General features: G+C 39.0%; 1 protein-coding gene across 2 annotated transcripts in view; it reads right to left on the bottom strand.

Annotated features, from left to right (window-relative positions):
- Positions 1-4,366: 4,366 nt before the first annotated feature.
- Asxl3 (ASXL transcriptional regulator 3) overlaps positions 4,367-21,697 on the bottom strand; it is a 179,784-nt gene continuing 162,453 nt past the window's right edge. For both annotated transcript variants that reach the window (XM_046428402.2, XM_058573934.1), the window contains 2 exons: positions 16,821-18,780; positions 4,367-13,089 (listed from right to left, as the gene is read on the bottom strand). In XM_046428402.2, the coding sequence (XP_046284358.1) occupies positions 9,370-13,089; positions 16,821-18,780 (5,680 nt within the window). In that variant the 3' untranslated portion in view covers positions 4,367-9,369. The remainder of the gene's footprint in view (positions 13,090-16,820; positions 18,781-21,697) is intronic.

Raw genomic sequence — 21,697 nt, 5'->3', positions numbered from 1 at the left:
GTGCCTTCATCCTTAAAATCCCCTTACAAGTACTGAGGGTCAGGGAGTAAACTGTCCTTGTAGTCACTGAGATGACACATTCTCCTAAAGTAGAAAGAAACTTAAAGTATATATTGCTGGAGATGGGAAAATGTAATTTCTCACTGAATGTAATCTCCAAAATAAATTTCCTCGTTTCACAATATCTTCAAATATGTACTTGTCAAAATGCTGAAAATATTAGGTTTCCAGATGGCTCTAAGAGAAATATTTATACGTAAGATGGTTTTGTCTTTTGGGGGAAGTTGGTGACTCACTTGGTTAGCGGGAGTGTGAATAACCCAGAGCCACATTCTCAGAGCCTTGCTTGACATACAGCACCAGACAGGCCACCCTGTTCTAGAGACCAGGCTTCTCTGTGTAGGAACAGCCACCACTTGTTCCCAGTTCCCAATGCAGAATTAAGGGAGCAGTAGGATTAACTCATACAGGGAAGACTTCCTTGGAAAAGTATTGATACAGATCATGTTTGTTTCTGGCACTGTATTTTCAGTATTATCTGGTGGTTACATTCCCGCCCCCAATGACCGAAATGCTTCCCATTCCCATCTGCGATCATCAGCAGGATGGGAAGCTTTTATTTCTCAAAAGAACTGGACAAGACATTAGTAAGTTCCCTGACTTCTATCCAAACTCGTAACTTGCAAGTGCAAGACTAGCTCTTGGTATTCTGATTTAACTCTATTGAATAATATGAATAGTCAGAAGTGACATTTGCTTCTTTAAGAAGTGTTAACATCCCACATTGTTATTTGTTTTGGGGCATTGCAAACCTTTTGAGGTAGTCTCTGTCATATTTTTTTTGATTCTTAATATAGGAATATGTATTACATTGATTTTAAAAAGTATTAAAAAGTGCATGACCACCAAGGACATCAGGAACCACAAACATCACTTTAGTCTGTTAATTTTTGCAAAATCAATCATTATTACTTGGCAGTACTAGGGATCTTGTCAAGGCCTTCCACATTCTAGGCAAGCAGCACTCAACCACTGAGCTATACTCCCAGCCCCAAGCAGAATCGACTGTTAACAACATCTAAATATATTTCTGAATTCATGAAAGAAGGGCTTGGTGACAGAGTTCTGAACTATGTAAAGTATCTAACACCTTGAAGAGATCATTGTCTTTATTAATAAGCCCTGATCCAAGGAACTCACAGGGAATAATCTGCTCCCCATTCCCTGAGGCTGTCTTTAGACCACATCAGATATGTGACCCAATGCTCCTCTTGAGCCATTTTCTACTGGTAGCAACCCTAAATGGCTTCAAACACTTGGTTGCTTCCTTTTCTGCTGTACCTTGCACATGTCGTGGCTATACTTTTGTCACACTAAAATTATTTTATCTTTTGCACTAGTCTATATGTTTCTTCAAGGTTTGGGACATGCTCATTTTTATCACAATCCCCAGCATCTACCAGCATCTGTGTAGCAGCAATTATGTTTTATTCCAAGAGATGGGCTATGGCCTCTGCAAAAACCTTTATAGCCCAGATCTTAGCTGAGTGTTCTTTAAGCTCTGTAAAGCCTCATTTTCCTTGTTTATTACACATATATAGTAACAGTCCTACCTTACAGGGTTTTTATAAGAATAAATATAATTAAAATTCATAAAATACTTTGAAGCCCTTGGAATACAGTATTTCATTAATGTTATCAATAATAATTTTTAAAATAAAAACTGTCCACCTTTCTGGAATAACCCAGGGAAGTTGGAATATTTGGTGTGAATAGTTAAAACCTTAAAAGCTTATTCATATGAAGAGAATCTAAAAAAAATCCATAGAATTACAGTCTTGGCAATTATTTATTATTGAGAAAAATCACAAGTATAAAACTGGGATTATAAAGAGTGAGATCCTTGATTTCTCTTTTGCCAAGCAAAGATTGGGAACAGAACATTTTTACTACCGAATCATTCCATTATCAAAACATGGAAAGGAAGAGGAGGGGAGGGAATGACTGCTACTAATGTCACAGTTATCTTTCTGATGGCTTAAAGTTGTAGTGCATATTCTGAACCTGCTTTAGCAAGGATATTAGCATTAGGTAAGTGAACATTAGAGGTAATAAATAAATCATTCAGAGTCCTACTCTGAATGTAGTTAATTTTTTAAAATTGTTAAGTGTTTCTTTTGAAGATACCAATTTCTCATAGCTTTGTTTTCTTTCTTCATCTTTGATGTAAAGATTTTACCAAAACACATATAGTGTTAAAAAACAACCAAAAAAATCTGTGTTGAATCCACGGATTAAAGAAGGGATGTAAAATATATTTGTAGCTTCCACTTAGAAGCTATCACAGGGAACTGTCCCCACTCATACTTCAAGGTTTTTAATTTCTCACTTTGAGGTTTAAACTGACTGACCAGGGAAGTATATATCACAGAAAAATTTTAAAAATATTAATACATAAGTGGAAACATAAATGTTGCAACTTCTATGTGGGAGAGAATACCCAAGTGAAGCTCCTGTGTTTCCTAGTCACTGAAGCCAACCACATTTTCCTAGAACTGAAAGATGGTATCACATTTCCAGAACTTGATACTGAAAGCCAAACAAATCAAGGAAAACAGAACCTCAGTCTTGAACTCCTCTGAATTCCCTGTTTTCTCATCATTAAAGAAGGATTCTGAATGCAGTGTTTTCCTGAAATAAACCATAATTTGAAACTAGAGATAAGTGCTTGAATCAAAGATGAAATTTATTTTTCCATTTATAAGCTTATGATAAAAGTAATACTTTGTGATAAGCCATGGAAGTTGAGAAGGACTTTATACAACCTTCAAATGTCCTTGACCTTCTAAAGCAGTCCATGTGAGAAGCACCCACTGATCTAGTTGGAAAATACCAAAAGGAGAAACGCCAGGACTTTTCATTGTGTTTGCTTAAAATAAACAAATATGTGTGTGTGCAGGGGTGTGGATATATGTATATACACACACATATATATACACACAAATATGAGAATGTAAATGGCATTTTTTGCTTAAGAAAAATACCTTGGAAACAAACTTTCCCGTAAATGCAGTGAGTGTACCAAGTATAAATCCTAACCACTGATAAACGCAGACTCAGGCAGCCTCTTCATTCACAGATTGCTAGTCAGCCAGTGTGCTCTGATCTGATGTTCACAAATCATCACTGTGGATACGTCTAGCATTTGTTAGAATTGGTTAAGGCCTTACAGTTTTGCTAAATATTTTTAATATCAGCTTTACTTAGAGTGAGGTGTCACCATATTATTTAATACAGCTGCAAAACAAAGTTGATTTTTGAAATAAAATGGTAAAATATTCAGTCATTGTTTTGTAAATCAGGCAATATTTATCCAAGTAGTGAGAGTGTATGGTAATTAGTTACATTAGCAACTTGGATAAGAGTTTCTGCAGGGAAGAGGACAGTGTTGTACTTACGTTAGACTTCCAGATTAGCTCTAACATTTGATTCTTCCAACTTTTAATTTCTGCATGTCAGGGTGAATAATTGTATGTGGTCTGCCCTTGTAATATTAACTCTGGGGGATCTAGGACTAAAGACTCCAAATATTTTTATGGGCTGGGAACTAATTCCTAGGATTTCTTTTCGTCTTATGCAGAAAAAAATCCCCAAACTATTTTATCAACTTCTCTCCTGGTTAGGTTCCTTCTAAATGACATAATTATCTTTGAGTACAATGAAGCATGTATGTGAAAACTGAGAAATTACCAGATAAAGTCGCTTGCTCGTAGATAAGGGCTATGATAGAAACAAGTGAACACTTTAAATCCTAAGGCAGAGTTTTGTTCAAATTAGGCCTCATTGATGTATTAAAAATAATGGAATTTAATAAAATAAAGACTATATAATTATACTCATGAGAATACATGAATTAAAGTACATAACAGCATTTAGATCATTTTTAATAAATATCAGCTTAAAGAGTGCTGGAGTGTTTGATTTCATCTGATGGATTCTGGACTAGAAGAATAATGTGATGCAAAGAAAAAAAATCTACAATTCTAAATAGAATTACAAAAGTATTTTGTAAATAGGTTAATAGGGGAAAAGTGGCACAAAGAAAGAAATGCCATCATTTAATGAAACCTGGGAATATCCATCCTCTGCCTTCCTTGGGTAAGCTGGACTTTCACTATTACAAGTCATTTCAGTTGTGGAAAGAGGAAGGAGCCTGCTTTGTTCTCCCCCCACCACCTCCCCCTTCCAAAAGTAAACATCCTCTTTCGCCATCTGGTGGCTAAAGACAACATTTTCCTTGTAGATGAAAACAGTGGAACTCAGATTTCTAACAGCCAATTATGTTTAATGTCTTCTGATTCAGCTTACTGAAAAGATATGCAGATGTCTTTAACCTATGTAAATAGAACTAAGGCAATTTTGTTCTAATGGTTCACAGAATTTTATTCAAATAACTCTAGCAATAATATTTAATGTAGGATAAAAAATTAACCAGAACAATTCTTTTAAAAGATCATTTTATGTACTACTCATTTTGAAAGATGAAATTAAATCCAGAAGTAACAATTTGTTTGACCTGAATGCTTTTTGGCATAAAAACTTACATCTTTATGAAAACAAGAAGGTCCAAATATAGTTTTAAATGGTGAGCATAGCAAATACCATTAATTTCAGAGGTTTCAGTGTTAGTTTTTACTGTATTAACAACAGTTATAACCACACATTGTCAATTTACTATAATGAAAATAAGTGCAGATAATTTAACAGGATACAGTTTTCCCTCTATTTCTTAATCAAATGTTCAATGGATCATAAGTACATTTTGCATATGTACATCAACTACCTCATTTCATTAAAAAATTAAAACTGACAGTATTTCATGTTTAATTTCTTTATTTTCTCCAGAATATTTTAATATTGAAACCCAAATTTTTACTCCGAGAAAGGGAAAAACAGAGAAACATGAAGAGACAAACATTTCCTTTCATTTAACTTATGGTATTGTGAGCAGTCACTTTTGTAGGCAACACTTTTTTTCTTTGTAGAAAAGAAGAAATAAAAAAACAAACAGCACCATTAAAGAATGCATGATCCCTGAATTCTAAACAAAACACTGTCTAAAAATTTTTTAAATGCTTGTTGCACTCAGTCACATTTAGTCAGGTATCAAAGCAAGCATAACAGTTTTAAATTGTAGCAGTCTTACTGAATCAACTGCTCCCCCTTCTGAGGATTTTACACACCTTTCTGAGTTTTTCCTGTGGGAATAATATATTCTTTGGTAGAGGACTGAAGGAGGGTTTTACTTTTCTGTATGCTGATATAAAATGTCTATGTATGTTCAGGGCCTTCGCCCCCAATCTGTTTGTCATGCATGTTATGTTTGGGTTGATTTCACATTTTGCTGTTATACTGTAGGAGTAATTCCGCCTTTCAAAAAAGGCATTAAATGGCTAATGTCAAACAGATGTAAACATTCAGAATACTGACCAAAAAAAAAAAAAATTCACACAAACACACATTAAAAAAAAACTGTACTGAAAATAAGAATTAGATTAAGTTTTCATGAAGCAGTGGGGAAAATACAGCAGTACAAGAAAATTATGGCAACCAAGTAAAGCACTTTCCTTGGAACATTCATGAACAGTACAAATACAACAGAGTTTTTCTACAGTCTAAATTATTCTGCAACTATCAAATATAGTACAAAGCGAAATAGTATGTGCTATAAAAAAGCAGCTCCTTTAAATTATAGTAAAAATGTTTTGTTCGCTTTACAGTGACAAAGCATGAGGACTGAAGACAACAGAAGTTTTCTATTCAGTGACGTTTTGGCTACATAGGCCCCTGACAGTCTGATGAGTTCCTGTTCTAGGACTCTTCACATTGTTCTCTGGGAACACAGATGGACAGTGAGTCTGAGCTCTGCGTGTTCGGAGGGGGTCATTCCCCCAGGCAGCTAGTGCAGTGCTGGGCCTCCACACCACAGAGACGATGCACCCTAAGATTGGCTTCAGCTTCTAAAAACTGGGACTTCATACCACGGAGAAGCTGGGAAAACAGAGGCCACAGCAACTTCCTCTTTTGAAAATTGTGCGAGTGTTTGTGAAGGAAATGGGGCTGCAACAACATGTATTTTTACTCTTGACTGCACTATAAAGCACCACGGGCACCAGCTTGTTTTTCTGTTTATATTGAACTGAGTAAGAATATCCAAGGTCCGGAAGTCAACTATGCCTTCTACAGCTCATCCCAGAAGCACACACCACCACAGTCTTTATAGCAACCCAGGCTCAACCTTACAGGTTTGTTTTCAAGTTTTTTTTTTTTTTTCTTCAAACTAGACCTTAGCAGGGAAATATTATATATAACTATGGTGCTCAGTTCACCAAGATTTCTGCCATTTTTCACTTTGGGGAAGGAAAAAATATTATCATTTTGAAAATGAATTTGCATCAGAACGCTCTTATTAACATGCCCATTAACGACCTAAATGTCTTTATATAACTCAGGCATATGCATATCATATAGGAGGGGGATGAGGGAATAGCAGTTTTCGTCCTTCCCCTGCTCCAAAAGTGCTACTTAGGGAAATACATCCTTTGTGATTAAAAAAAAAAAATGTTTCATGTGCAAGTTTATTCCTGATAGAGAGATAATAATGTTCAATAATCAGGATAATGCACACACTGAAATTTGCACATTATACCACAATAACCATATAGTAAATAACATACTCTATTTGCACATAGGCAGACACATGTAGAAATCAAGAAACTAAGAACCTACTCACCTAATTCAAATATACTGGCTTTTGTACATATATATTAAATGGACACCTATGAAACATCTGACCCACATTTTACTTCTCAATTTCTTTTTTTTTTTTTTTTTTAGCCCAAAGGTTTTCATTTTCTCAGTGATATAAACCATATGCGAAAAGTAGGAATTTGGATTGGGTCAAAAAAGAGAGTAAGGGCACAAAAAGTTATGCTCTTTGGACCTGGGTGAGAGAAATCATGCACTATCAACAATTAATTCTCCAAACGTATGATGTGAAAACTCCAAACATACAGAAGGACACTTTTCTTTATTCCCAGTAAGCAACTTGCAGGCAGTCTTCAACACTGATGGAACTGACAATGAGCCCAGTATCACATCGGCCTCAACTGTACCTCACATAGAGTGCAAAGGTTTTGTAGACTGGAGTTTCTTTCAATGTGTGTCAGTTACTGATGCGGTAGTTTTCAATTTGCTGGTGTAGACAGTATCTGACACTGGTATAGCAGCGACTGAATTTGGAAGAAGTTGGCATACAAGTGTCTATATTATGAGTGCCCCACCGTGAGGCTAAGAACATGATCTTTGAAATTAAGACGAAATCAGAGCCAAGCAGACCATAAAGACATCATCCAAAAGGACACCATCCAAATGTAACCTGGAGTGAAGTGAACTAGGGATCTACTGGTACTTATGCTGCATTCCTTGGGAAGGGCTGGTTAAGTGCATTGCTAACTTTCTCATTCATTTTGTCAATTTTAATATGAATAATAGAAGTGACAGTACTGAAGCATCTAATCGTGGCCACAGGGCAGGACTTCCTTTGCTGTTCTTAAGTATCTTTCACTATCAGGAATTTTTTAATAAACATGATGTCTCCTATTACCTAAAAAAAATTTGGCAACATCACAATAAATATGGAGGGAAAAATATCATAGTTGCTCATAAAATAATTACAGGTATATTTTGCTTCAGGAATGTAACTTCTGTACATTCCAGTTAACTTATAAGACATGTTCTCAGGGAATGTCAAAAAGTTTACATTGATTAGAGTGATCCCATGTGAAAACATCTGTCATTCTTACCCTGGATAAAGATGATTTTCCCCGTTTTTTAAAAAAAAAAATTCTACAGCCACAATCAATCAATGGATTAATGGTGTTCCACATTTTGTGCTCTGGAATCTGAAGTTAAATGGGCGTGGCTTTTGCTTTCTTTCATCTTCCCACATGTGCATGTGCTTTTGAACTTGCTTTTGGGAACAGAGCCTCCTGAACTACAGCTGTTCTCCAGCAGGATGGCGGCCAGCGTCTACGGAATGTAGCTCAAGTATTTGACACTCAGACTTAACTGGATAAACACTGAAGATAATTATAAGATGCAGTATCCCTTTTTTGAAAGCAGTTTATGGTCCCAGATATGGGGAGGGGGCGAAGCAAAACATAAAATACCTAAAAATGTATTTTTTTAAAAAATAAGGGTTATTTCAGAGTCAAATACAATTAGACTGAATCATGAGAAAATAAAATGGTTCAGAAAAATGTCACACGTCAACCTTCTAAAGTCCCTTTGAACATCAATGACACCTGTAAAAAGAGATGGCCAACTTCCATTGGGGTAGAGACGAGAATACATTGTGTCATTAATACAGGGCTACGATTATTTTCCCTCAATTTTTAATATCTACTCATTTAATTAGAGTGAAAGTTATTATTAATATGTATATAATCAAACCACTTATACATGCACATACAGTATTTTATTTGCTTTTAATTTTAGGATATTTTTTTCATACTTGGTGTTAAAAGTCATACACGAAGCTCCAAACTTTTCTGGACCTGTGACTCTATGTTGGCCAACCGATCTTATATTATCAGGTGTCCAAGGGCTAGATCCAGTTTACTGGGTATGAGGCCCATGCTGCAATTTCAGACACAGGACACATTTCACTAAAATCTGTGTACAAAATTCACGGCAGATACTTATTTTCTGCCATTGTCTCTGAGAGAGTAAAAGAAGGGAGAAAAGAGAACAGAGACAGTGAATTTCATTAATGGCATGCCTTCTTTAATGTATCTTTCATGATATGAATAAATACAAGGAATCACACATTTAAATCAGATTCCCCATTCCAAAAATGACTTCATCATGGTGGTAACGGCAAGTACAGAAATACCTGCTGTAATAGCTAATTGACAGAAAAATACATGTCCACCTTATTTTTTACCATTCTTTTTCTACATCTGCATTTCTGGTGACGAAGCAATAAAAACTGTCCTTTTCCTATCTGTACCTGGGCTCAAAGGGGGTGAAGGAGGAATGGGGCAGTAACCTGTATATGCCCAGAGAGAAACTTCTGAAGCTGGGAATGGCAATTAAATATGCTCAACATGCTGTTGAGCCAGTCAGTTGGTATGCATCCTCCTCATTATAAAAAAAATGCAAGAAAATAATAATCCTATGAAAAAAAGATTATCTGTTACAAAGTAAAATAAATTAGCATGTAAGTCAGTCACTACATTATTCAATTTGCGGTTGCTGTTTGGCTTTTCCGTGTCAAAAAGGGATACTGCATCGTTCACTCAGCTCTTATCGTACAACCAAGCAAGCTACACAGAGTTTTGAAGGACCTATGCAGTCATCATGGCAGAAGGCCCCACAGCCTTTGCACACAATCATGGCTTTCAGCCGGCAAGAGCATTTCAGTTCCAATTCGTCCGCGTTGCTGCTGTCGGCAAAGTTTTGAACAGGCATCTGAGCGTTCTGACCAGGCAGGCCCGTGGCAGGACTAGAGCCACTTCCCAAAATCCCAATGGACTTTTCAATTGCAGACGCTGCCCTTTTGAAGCTCGTGCTACCAAAGTGTATTGTTGGATAATTTCCACAGAGCTGCTGTTGTTGCTGCACCTGCATTTTCTGAGCAGCTAATTGGGGAAAAGGCTTCTGTGGCTCAGAAAGCAAATAGGAAGAGAAATCTGCATTTTTTAGCGCAAATGCTTTTAACTGTTCTTTCATTTCATTCTGGTCATAGGAAACTTGTTTCATGCCCAGTTCACAGCTGCTGCTTAAACCTTCCTCAAAAGAAAGAGGTTCCGATTTTATATTGCTACATATGCCCGTGGACTGTGGCCAACTAAGTCTCTTAGTGGTTTCCATGGTAACTGGCGGTTGCTTTTGATCAGATGGGACTTCTGCATTAGGGAGAGGTGGAGGTAGTGGAGGTGGTGGTGGGGGAGGCGGGGGCAAGGCCAAGGGTGGAGGGGGCGGGGGTGGAGGAGGTGGGGGCAGTGGAGGATGCACTAGTGCTTTGTTTGGCATTGTGTGTGTAGCCCCTCCCACGTCATCACCTTCCTTTATGGGCATATTGGGGGACAACATGTTGGCTAGCCTTAGCTGGTGGGGTGCTGAAGGAAGACTAACCTCTCCTAATCCCTTTTGTTCAAGATGCCTATTGAAGGCAAATGCATTACAGCCCACGGCGGGCTTGGAAGAGGCCTGTAAGAGAGCTGCAGTGGGAATGGGGCCCCTGGCAGCCATGGGCATTTGGTAAAACTGCTGTCTGTGTGAGGTACCAGCATCAGGGTGGAAACTGCCATTTTTGTCAACATGAAATAGGTTCTGCTGGAAGCTACATGCGGGGAGCAGCCGCTTTTGCTGTTTGACCTCGGGGCTGTGAACGATTCTGTTCTGCATGGAGTGTTTGTTCAGCCATTCTTGCTTAAATGGCTGACTGTGTCCTAGCTGACTCATGCCTGAATTTATGACACACGGCACCCCTTTAACATCTGGATCCACCAACAACTTCCCTGGTTCACATTTAACTTGAGTGTGTTCCCCTACAGTCCTGGCTACTCTCTTTTTGGGATGGTTTTCTCGCTTCCTCATTTGTAGTGGTGCAAGAGTCCCTGCCAAGTAGCCCTTACCATCTGGGTTTGGAGAGCTGGAAGGCATTTCAACGATGTTCCTCTCTGGTGGTGTTTTACCCACTGAGGTAGTTTGAAGGGGCAAAGGAAGCCTGTTGATTTCGAGCTTGGCACCCAGTCTGGGCTGTGGCAACACTTTCTCCAAAGGCAGGTTGCCCTGCAGTAGCTGTGTCACCAGTGGGTTGTTAGCCTCCACGGATGACAGACGACAGCTTGAGCTTCCTGCACTTGGAACTCTTTTCAGGGTGTCTGGAACCAGGGAAATGGCCTCTTCCCTGGCATTGGACGAAGGAGCATCCAGGTTCTGTGCTTGTGGTATGGTGGCGGCTACCTCTACCGGTGGCGGAGGCAGCCCAGGGCCAGGGAAGTCTTCGGTGTCCATTCTAAAGCCCTTGTCCACTTCGTGAGGTTCAGATTTCACAGGAAGAGCGATGTTTGCTATGAGATTCCTGGGGTGCAGCTCTGACATGTGCGAGTAGCTGGCATGTTCAGTTTTGATGGCCTTCGGGCAGCTCTGCTCTGCATATTCCTTCTGTTTACCTGAAACAGAGTGACTGACCAGAGGCTGTCCTGTGCCCCTCATGGCATCCTCATTCCAGCAGATCCGGTTTCCTGGGTTATACTGATTGCTACAGGTTGTGTCTGCTTCACTTTTGTAAGTAGTTGGGTTCCGGGTCTGCTCAGCAAAGCTATGACTAGGAGCAGCCACCTCGTTTAATTTGTCTGGAACAACAAGGGGCAGTTCTCGGAGACTGGTGCAGGGGGCCTGCAGGGTTTTACAGTCTTGTTTGACTGCAGAGGCAGCAATGAAACTCGAACTGTGGTCTATACTTTCACTTGCCACTGGCTCAGGCCTGCTAATTACAGAGACCTGAGGACACGCCATGGGCTGGATGGATACCTCTGTCCTCACAGACCTGCTCTGGAGGTCCAAGCTGGTTTCTGCACTCTCAATGGAGACAGTCAGTGACAAACTGGAGGTCAGCGTGGTGCTGTGGTCAACGATGACTTTACAGGGAATGGATCTGTTTATGGTTGCTGGTGCAAAGCCCCCGGGTGGCTGCTGAGGTTTCCCAGAATTGTCTGCCCTGTTTCGAGGCGCTGAATTTTTGTCCAAGCTTTCAGCACTTAACTTCGGAGGACTATCGTAAGAGTTTATAGTGAGCATGTTTCCCGTAAACATTGCGACAGGCGGACGTGCAACCAGAGCGTCGGTGACCGCCACTGAGTCACTGCAGCTGAGGGCTGCTCTCACAGTGGTACCCATGGATACGGTGGCCTGTTCTTCACTCCCAGGCATGGCTATCTTCTCAGAAGGAAATCTGCTGTTAATTCCCGTGGAGGGAATCAAGACAGAGCTAGTGGAGAGATGGTTTGGCAAATTATTTCCAATGGAGGGAGTTGGCACAGAGGTGTACTGACTGGAGATTAAGTTAGTGGCACTGCTGCTTGGTATGAGCAGTGGCTTATCGTCCATGGAGCTGGATATACCGGCGCCCTCTGTAGTGGCCGGAATAGGAGTGCTTTCAATACATTTTGGTATAATGGCTATGCATGGAGTGTCAGTTCCCTGGATGGTTTTTAACATGCTTATATTACAAGCAGAAATGGTAGTGGTTGCACTGTCGACGGACATCAGCACAGAGGATTTGTCAACAGAACTCACAAAGGGGTGTTCTTTAATTGCTCCCGACATAGCAGCGCTGCAGACAGACACGGGGACAGGATTTTTATTGAGAAGCATGGGCATACTGCTATTTTCAGAAGAGGTAGATGAAACAATTTTCTCGGATAAATGTGACACAGGTATGTTTTCATCAGAACTATGTACAGATAAGTCAGTGGCAGTTTCCGGAAGTTGAGTGGGGTTAAGAGACTGCTGTAAAACAGTGCTGCTCTCCCGGAGGTGAGCGGACTTGTTGCTAGGAGACCTGCAATTTGGATTGACAATAATGACCCCGGTGGAACCTTCCATTTTTGTTTCAGGGGTAGAAGAGACTTCTAAGTTTGGAAGCCCTTCCTTGGAGCTGAGCGAAGGCAACCGGGTCTCTTTAGAAGTCTGGAAGAGGTGGGCTCGGGCTTGATGTTTTGCAAAGAGCTTAGCCTTGGTCTGCTCTTTGATGTGTGCCAGGGTTCTTGCCTTTCCACCCTCTCCTGGGCTCCCCATAGCGCCAGAGACGATGCTCGCTGCAGCGGCCACTGCAGCAGCTGCAGCAGCCTCACGTTGGGCCCGAGCTTGTTGGGCACGGGCCTTGATGTCTGCAAGGGTCCTGGCTCCGGTGTTCCTCCCTCCACTGACGGAGGTGCTAGTGGATGCTCTGGACTCTGGTTTGGAGACTGGCTGACTCTTGATAATAAAGGGTGGTCCGATTTTGGAAAGCTGGATCTGTGAGGAAAGAACAGAAAGAAAAAGCACTTCATATGTGATGGCAGAGAAGGCATGTGGGAGGCCATGATGCAACTGGAAAACAAGCAGTGCTCTCCTACAACATGAAAGGAACTATACCTCTGAATGAGCGCTTAGGATGTAAAGCAACAGTAAGTGCAACAAGGGTATGAAATGATGTTTTAAAAATCAACCAGTGACTTGCTTTGACATGGAAATAAAGCACTGTCTTAATGTCTTACATAAATGAAAACAAAATCCATGTTTTGTACCATAAGATTAGCTAAAAAGTTTGGATCTGCTTAGTTCTTAAATCATCCTCCCTGCTAGAGTAGGGAAAAAAAAACAAACAAACAAAAAAAAACAACTAGGACACTTACTCTGTTTGAGTTGACCTGACTTAATTTGACCCAAAGAAAAAAGTCCAGGTCAAGAGGACGGGAGACGAGAATTATCCTGGCTTCACACAAAGGTATCACACAAAGGTACTCTGTTATGGTAGCAAATTACTATGTACCTGAATTTCACAGGTAACTCTCTCTGGCCAAGGACTGTATTCCTATACCACCTGGTGTGCTGCCTTATAGGTGTGTAAGAAGCACACTATATGAGTTTGTAAACTCAGTTGTAAAATGAAATGAGTTATTTCTGGTCTATTTCCTCCACAGGGCTGTTATAAAGATTGCATGAGACTGTATTTGTGAGAGCACAGTTTTCCAAAGGGATTACATTATCATTACATCATTACATCTTCATAAAAGCAAGAGCAACACTGATTTTCTGCCTTTCCCAGAAAGTATGGAGTGGGCAGTTTCTTTTGATGTTGGTAATGCACGATCAGCTGAACTTGGAACATGTTGCATTCTATACTTTTTGCCTACTTATGCTAATGAAGAGACATGAAATCACTGCCAAGTTCCTGAGGCACAAGACCTAGCACCCAGAATCCCATAGCAATGCTGTGATGCTCCAGTCAGTAAGAGGATTCTCAGAGTCATTGGTTTGTGGAGCTGGAAGGGCCCTGGTTAAAGTCTTCATTTTCCACTTAAAAAAACGGAGCCTGTGAGGGTAGAGTCATCTGACATAGGGTCATATAAACCAGTCAATGAGAGAGTATCTGTGGGCTCCCAAGTCAGGCTGTTTAAAGTAGTCTGTTTTCTCTCCCCCGATTCTGAAAAAAAAAAATTCTTAGAAAACCTCCCCCACCCCCAACATAGATACATTTACACTATAACTGCAACACCGACTACATGATAATTTCTATTTGGAATTACGTTTTGGAACCTTGATAAATGAAATTATCATCTTCCTGAGTTGTCTCCTTATCTTTTGTAAATCACTTAAAAAGCCTCTCCTCTAATCTATGACAAGAAGAGGTGAATTTGACAACAGAATTAAATTGTTCCTTTTAAATATTTCCCAGTCTAAAAAAAAATAAACGTATTTAAAAGTAAATCTAACACTCTTTATTTTTTTTTTATTGTTGGCTGTTCAAAACATTACATAGTTCTTGATATATCATATTTCACAATTTGATTCAAGTGGGTTATGAGCTCCCATTTTTACCCCATATACAGATTGCAGAATCACGTCAGTTACACATCCATTGATTTACATATTGCCATACTAGTGTCTGTTGTATTCTGCTGCCTTTCCTATCCTCTACTATCCCCCCTCCCCTCCCCTCCCCTCCCCTCCCCTCCCCTCTTCTCTCTCTGCTCCCTCTACTGACATTCAAAAAAGAGTTTAAGGCCAAACATCAAATATGTGTTTAACATCTCTAACACCCATCCATCTATTAATAAAGTGCATATCATTTTGAAAATGATATTTAGACCAAAAAAAAAATCAGGCTGGTATGTTTAAAAATATTTCCTCTAAAAATGATATTTATATTTTTCTTTCTGTGGTTCAGAAATTAAAATACGTACTGAATTTTTATTTACTGACTTATTTTTTTTATGTGGTGCTGAGAATCAAACCCAGTGCCTCACAGATGGCTAGGCAAGCAAGGACTCTACCAATGAGGCACAACCCCAGCCCCAATAATGGATTTTTAATTGGAGTTTAGTGTTCATCTCTTACATCTCTAGAATTTTATTTAATTGAAATTGCTTTGTTAAATAGAATGACTATAACCACATTCTTACAAACAAGTCAACCTTGTGAAGATTATGAGTTGACTATAAAAATAGATATGAAAGAATAAAGGAGGATATTTTTAAAGAGCTTGAGATATTGATAACTCCAATCAATCCTGAACTGGGGGAATACTCTAATTTATTGTACAAAAATATAAATTGGCTTAGATAAGAAACATCAAATCAAAATAACATTGGGTATGAATTTTTTAATTAAACAGAGGGTTTCTTTTGAATTGACCTGAATTTTCAGTTTACTTAGGCAGATCCAATTTATATAACAGATTTGCTTAATGAGAATTAAAAATTTATTAGAATCATGAGACTTTATTATAGTTCTACTAGTAGTTTGTAGTGCTACTAGTAGTAATAATAATAGTAATAGTATTTTACAATATTGGGGGTTGAACCCAAGGCCTTGCACATTCTTGGCAAGCACTGAGCTACATTCTTGGTCCCTTTTATTTGGAGAAAAGGTCTAGCTAAGTTATCCAGGCTAGAATTGAACTTGTGATCCTTCTACCTCAGACTCCCAAATAGCTGGGATTTGCAGGCATGCACCCAGCGGATTTATTACTTTGTGAAATTAATGACTCTTTTTCTCTTTGGAAATAAAAATCAGGATTTGTATGTCTCTGTATCTACATTATTCTCCCTCACAGTTCATAAGGCAATTTTATAAATTTATTCAAGGAATATTTAATGAGGCCATAAACCAGGTCATCTTTGCTAAGCAATGATGGTTTTCAATGTTAGCTGGAAAATGAATGCAGGAATAACATGTACCTTCACTTCCACAGTGCTGCCCTCTGACTTTAGACTACTTTCCCTAGGACACTGAAATATCTCTCACATTTTCTCCAAGTGTGTGCAGTTCTATATGTTGGGATCCACAAAAGTCTTAGTGGACTCCAGGCTTCTCCACATCCTGTTCCCTCTTCTTAATTTCTTCCCTTAAATACTGATGTTTAAATACCTGTTTATGAACTCATTGGATAGTTTTAAAAAGGATCATTTACTATTAAACTGGATGCTAGAAGGATTGACTGTGAATTGTGGTATAAAAACTGTAAAGAAAAACACCTGAAATACCTAATCTATTCTTGAAGTTTAAGTTTCTTTCTTTCTTTCTTTCTTTTTTTCCCCCTTTTGTCTTTTGGTATCAGAAATTAAACCCAGGGGCACTTACCCACTGAGCCCATCCCAGCCCCTTTTTAATTTTTTGACACAGGGTTTGGCTAAGTTGTTTAGGACCTTGCAAAATAGCTGAGGCTAGCTTTAAATTCACAATCCTCCTGCCTCAAATTTCCAAACCACTGGGATTACAGGTGTATTGCACCATGCCTGGCCTGAAAGTTAAGTTTCTTAATAAGGGAAGCCTCTTATACAATTTCCTTTTTAAAAAATCATATCTTAGGGCTGGGGTTGTAGCTCAGCGGTAGAGCGCTAGCCTAGCATGTGTGAGGCCCTGGGTTTGATCCTCAGCACCATATAAAAACAAATAAAATGAAAGTATTGTGTCCAACTACAACTAAAAAATAAATATTAAAAAAAATAAAAAATCATATCTTAAAAATATATATATCATACCTTGAGAGGGGGAACCCTGGGTTCCTCTCTTGGAGGCTGCTCCTTCTCGGGTGGGCTACTGGATGATATGTTCCGGGTTGACTGATCATCTTCTATCCTAGCTCTCTTTTCCTTACAGATTCCAAAGCTATGCTGTTCTGCAGTTTTCCTCTTTGATATCTCTGATTCCCTACATTCATTTCTTATCCCATCTGGTGACTTGGAGGGCTCTGATGATTTGGAAGTATGCGAGATCTCCAATCGATTCTGTGTGCTCCCTTGCTTATGTGTTTTACTTCTAGAGCCTTCTGAAAATGACGCCTTATCCACTGAAGAGATGTACTGCTTGTCCTGTAATTTAGCTGATGGAGGCTCATTTCCCTTGCTCTCTGTCTCTTCAGAGAAGGCAGGTAATTCTAATGGAGAGGATAGCCCTTTCTTTTCTGTTCTTTGTAGGACACTAAGATTTTTAACTTTCATCATTTCTGTAGAAGAAAGTTCTGGGACTGAAGGAAGATAGGGCTTCTCAATTTCAACATGTGATTTACAGGGCTGCTGACCCAGGGTCTTATTGTGTAGTTCTTCAGATGGAAACGCTTCAGGAGCAATGGAAGAAGAACCCATTTTGATGGGTTCAGGAGTATTGGATACAGGCTTCTGCTGAGAGATGAGGTTTTCTCCCAGGGGTTTAGCAGGAGCAGAGGGTTCATCTTTCTGTGGGGAGAGTGCTTCTTCAGATACTGAAGGTGACTTTCTTTGTTGATGCACCATTCTTTCACTCATGGAAGAATTTGAAATCGGAGATGTTTCTGCAGGAAGTGGCAAACTGGATACAAAAGTGGTCTCAGAGGTGAGAAGCATGGAAGACACTGAAGAAGTTTCCGATGTCAAAGGTAAATCAGACATCGGTGATGCTTCTGATGTTAAAGGTACATTGGATACTGGCGATGCTTCAGATGGCAATGGTAAGTTAGACATAAGAGATGCTTCTGATATTTCAGGTGAAGTGGATATTGGAGATATTTCCGATATCAAAGATGTATGGAGGTTTTCATCAGTTGGATTCCTCTGATTATATTTGTCTGTATTTTCAGTGCTGGACACCTCAGAACAAAATGTCGTTTCAAGGGAGGCTGGAGTACATGATTCTTCAGATGTGGATTGGGTTTCTCCTCCTGGGGATGGCAGGCTGGTGCAGGCTCCCTCTGGGCTCTCAGAAGAGAAAGAAGTTTCAGAGATGCAAGCATTTTCTGAAAGCTGTTCATCAGGATCACTCTGTAGCTCCATATCTACAGCAACTCCTTCATGTGGAAATTGGCCTTCTAAAGATGATGACCCTGTTTTTATTTTTGGAGTATTGGTCTCTATTGCAATTTCTGGTTCCTTAAGTTCTGCGTCACTGACATGAGTCACAGATGAAGTGGAAGGAACAAGAGAATCACAGACTTCTAATTGATCAATAACAACTGACATTTCTTCCTGCAGAGATTCTGATTTCTCTTCTATCTTAACTTCAATATGAGGCAAAGTTTCTAAAACATCATTCATCACAACACAGGATTCTACGTTGCCATCAGGAGGTGCTATTAGGGGCTCTTCCTGAGAGGTGGTTGGACTTTCACACTCTTCTGAAAATTCATGTATTGTCTTGTGATTTTCATCTTGGCAGTCACAGATACTAGTCTCTACTTCTTCTGCAATTTCCTCCTGAATCACAGCTTCCTCGGGGATCAAAATATCCTCTGATTCCAAATCTGTCATTACGTCTTTAGCTGGAACTTCGACCATTGGACACACTGTAGCACAGAGATCAGGTTGTGAAGAAGCAGAACTTTGCATGCTTTTGGGCTGTTGTTCTTCCAAGGGGGTCTGTGCAGAAGAACCCTGAAGACCAGCGGTCCCACGTGAAGAACTACCTTCAGCTCCATTATTGTTTGGTCCAGAAGTAAGCTTCATAGACTCCTCTCTTGACATGCCCAACCTGAACCGAAATTACATATATTAAACTATTGCTCAATCACAAAACATGAAAGATACAACTTGGATCTCTCTCATAGTACTTACTTCTATCCAACAGAAGTAAATGGATTGAATTAATCTTATATCCAACTTAGTGAAATAATTCATTTATGTAAAATAGTTTATAATGATATAGTTTTATCACTACCTTTATAACCATAACTAAAACAAACTCTACTTCTGGGTTACAAAGATATTTTTATTGTGTAAGCAAGGAAATACCAACCTTAGCAAGTATTCATAAAGCCAATAATAAAATCCCAAATAAAAAAGATCAGAAAATATGGGCAGAAAAGCAAAGGAATGTATAAGATATAACTTTTCTGAAGTCAGATTGTAGAAAGATGCTGTAATAATAGAAAATTCTGTGGACTTCAGATTATGCGACAGTTAATTAAGATCAATGGAAAATGAAGAAAATACACAAAATTCTGAAATTGAAATGACATCCAAAGATTAGTTCTCTTGAAGTAATCTAAGAAATATTTCTCAATCATCTTATTTTAGTATCTAATTTAAAATATGGAAACTTTTCTAAATAATAAAACATTTGAGTTCGTCAAAGTTATTCTAACAGATTCCATTTGTGTGAAGCAAAACTTTTAAATACATTCATGTAGATGGCCTTACTGTAAAGCTATTCCATACGAGGTAGTAAAAAAAAAATCAATAAATAATCCAGCCTAACATTCAGCAGTCAAAGCTATTAAGAATTACAATTATATATAATCTGGGTTTTGGAAAACCACCCCATTCACAATATCCTCAAAAAAAATAAAATACTTGGGAATCAACCTAACAAAAGAGGTGAAAGATTTATACAATGAAAACTATAGAACCTTAAAGAGAGAGATAGAAGAAGATCTTAGAAGATGGAAAAATGTACCCTGTTCATGGATAGGCAGAACCAACATCATCAAAATGGCGATATTACCCAAAGTTCTCTACAGGTTCAACGCAATGCCAATCAAAATCCCAACGGCATTTCTGGTAGAAATAGATAAAGCTATCATGAAATTCATATGGAAAAACAAAAGACCCAGAATAGCAAAAGCAATTCTAAGCAGGAAGTGTGAATCGGGAGGTATAGCGATACCAGATTTCAAACTATACTACAGAGCAATAGTAACAAAAACAGCATGGTACTGGTACCAAAACAGGCAGGTGGACCAATGGTACAGAATAGAGGACACAGAGACCAATCCACAAAATTACAACTTTCTTATATTTGATAAAGGCGCTAAAAGCATGCAATGGAGAAAGGATAGCATCTTCCAACAAATGGTGCTGGGAAAACTGGAAATCCATATGCAACAAAATGAAGCTGAACCCCTTTCTCTCGCCATGCACAAAAGTTAATTCAAAATGGATCAAGGAGCTAGATATCAAATCTGAGACCCTGCACCTGACAGAAGAAAAAGTTGGCTCCGATCTACACATTGTGGGGTCGGGCTCCAAATTCCTTAATAGGACGCCCATAGCCCAAGAGTTAAATACAAGAATAAACAAATGGGACTTACTTAAACTAAAAAGTTTTTTCTCAGCAAGAGAAACAGTGAGAGGTAAATAGGGAACCTACATCCTGGGAACAAATTTTTACTCCTCACACTTCAGATAGAGCCCTAATATCCAGAACATACAAAGAACTCAAAAAATTAAACAATAAGATAACAAACAACCCTATCAACAAATGGGCCAAGGACCTGAACAGACACTTCTCAGAGGAGGACATACAATCAATCAATAAGTACATGAAAAAATGCTCACCATCTCTAGCAGTCAGAGAAATGCAAATCAAAACCACCCTAAGATACCATCTCACTCCAGTAAGATTGGCAGCCATTATGAAGTCAAGCAACAATAAGTGCTGGCAAGGATGTGGGGAAAAGGGTACACTTGTACATTGCTGGTGGAACTGCAAATTGGTGCGGCCAATATGGAAAGCAGTATGGAGATTCCTAGGAAAGCTGGGAATGGAACCACCATTTGACCCAGCTATCGCCCTTCTCGGTCTATTCCCTGAGGACCTTAAAAGAGCATACTATAGGGATACTGCCACATCAATGATCATAGCAGCACAATTCACAATAGCTAGACTTTGGAATCAACCTAGATGCCCTTCAATAGATGAATGGATTTAAAAACTGTGGCATTTATACACAATGGAGTATTACGCAGCACTAAAAAATGACAAAATCATGGATTTTGCAGGGAAATGGATGGCATTAGAGCAGATTATGCTAAGTGAAGCTAGCCAATCCTTAAAAAACAAATGCCAAATGTCTTCTTTGATATAAAGAGAGCAACTAAGATCAGAACAGGGAAGAAGAGCATGAGGAAAAGATTAACATTAAACAGAGACAAGTGGGGGGAGAGAAAGGGAGAGAGAAGGGAAACTATGGAAATGGAAGGAGACCCTCACTGTGACACAAAATTACATATAAGAGTTTGTGAGGGGAAAGGGGAAAAAAAAAACAAGGGAGAGAATTAAACAACAGCAGATGGGGTAGAGAGGGAAGATGAGAGGGAAGGGGAGGGGGGATAGTAGGGGATAGGAAAGGTAGCAGAATACAACAGTCATTAATTTGGTATTATGTAAAAATGTGGATGTGTAACCGATGTGATTCTGCAACTTGTATTTGGGGTAAAAAATGGGAGTTCATAACCCACTTGAATCAAATGTATGGAAGATGATATGTCATGAGCTTTGTAATGTTTTGAACAACCAATAAAAAAAGAGAAAAAAGAAAAAAAAGATATAACATCAGCATCAGATGATAGAGATACATCTATTCTAAATGAAGTTTAAACAGGGAATAAGCAACGACAAAAATAAGTATAGGAGAGACTACTAACAAAGAAACACAGTGAAAAAATAT

Source organism: Marmota monax, unplaced genomic scaffold (genome assembly GCF_021218885.2).
Source record: "Marmota monax isolate L192 unplaced genomic scaffold, Marmota_monax_Labrador192_F-V1.1 WCK01_AAM20220418_F8-fsc00031, whole genome shotgun sequence".
Classification (NCBI taxonomy): Eukaryota; Metazoa; Chordata; class Mammalia; order Rodentia; family Sciuridae; genus Marmota; species Marmota monax.
Note: the sequence above shows the minus strand (reverse complement) of the source record. Positions and strands in the feature narration are given on the sequence as shown.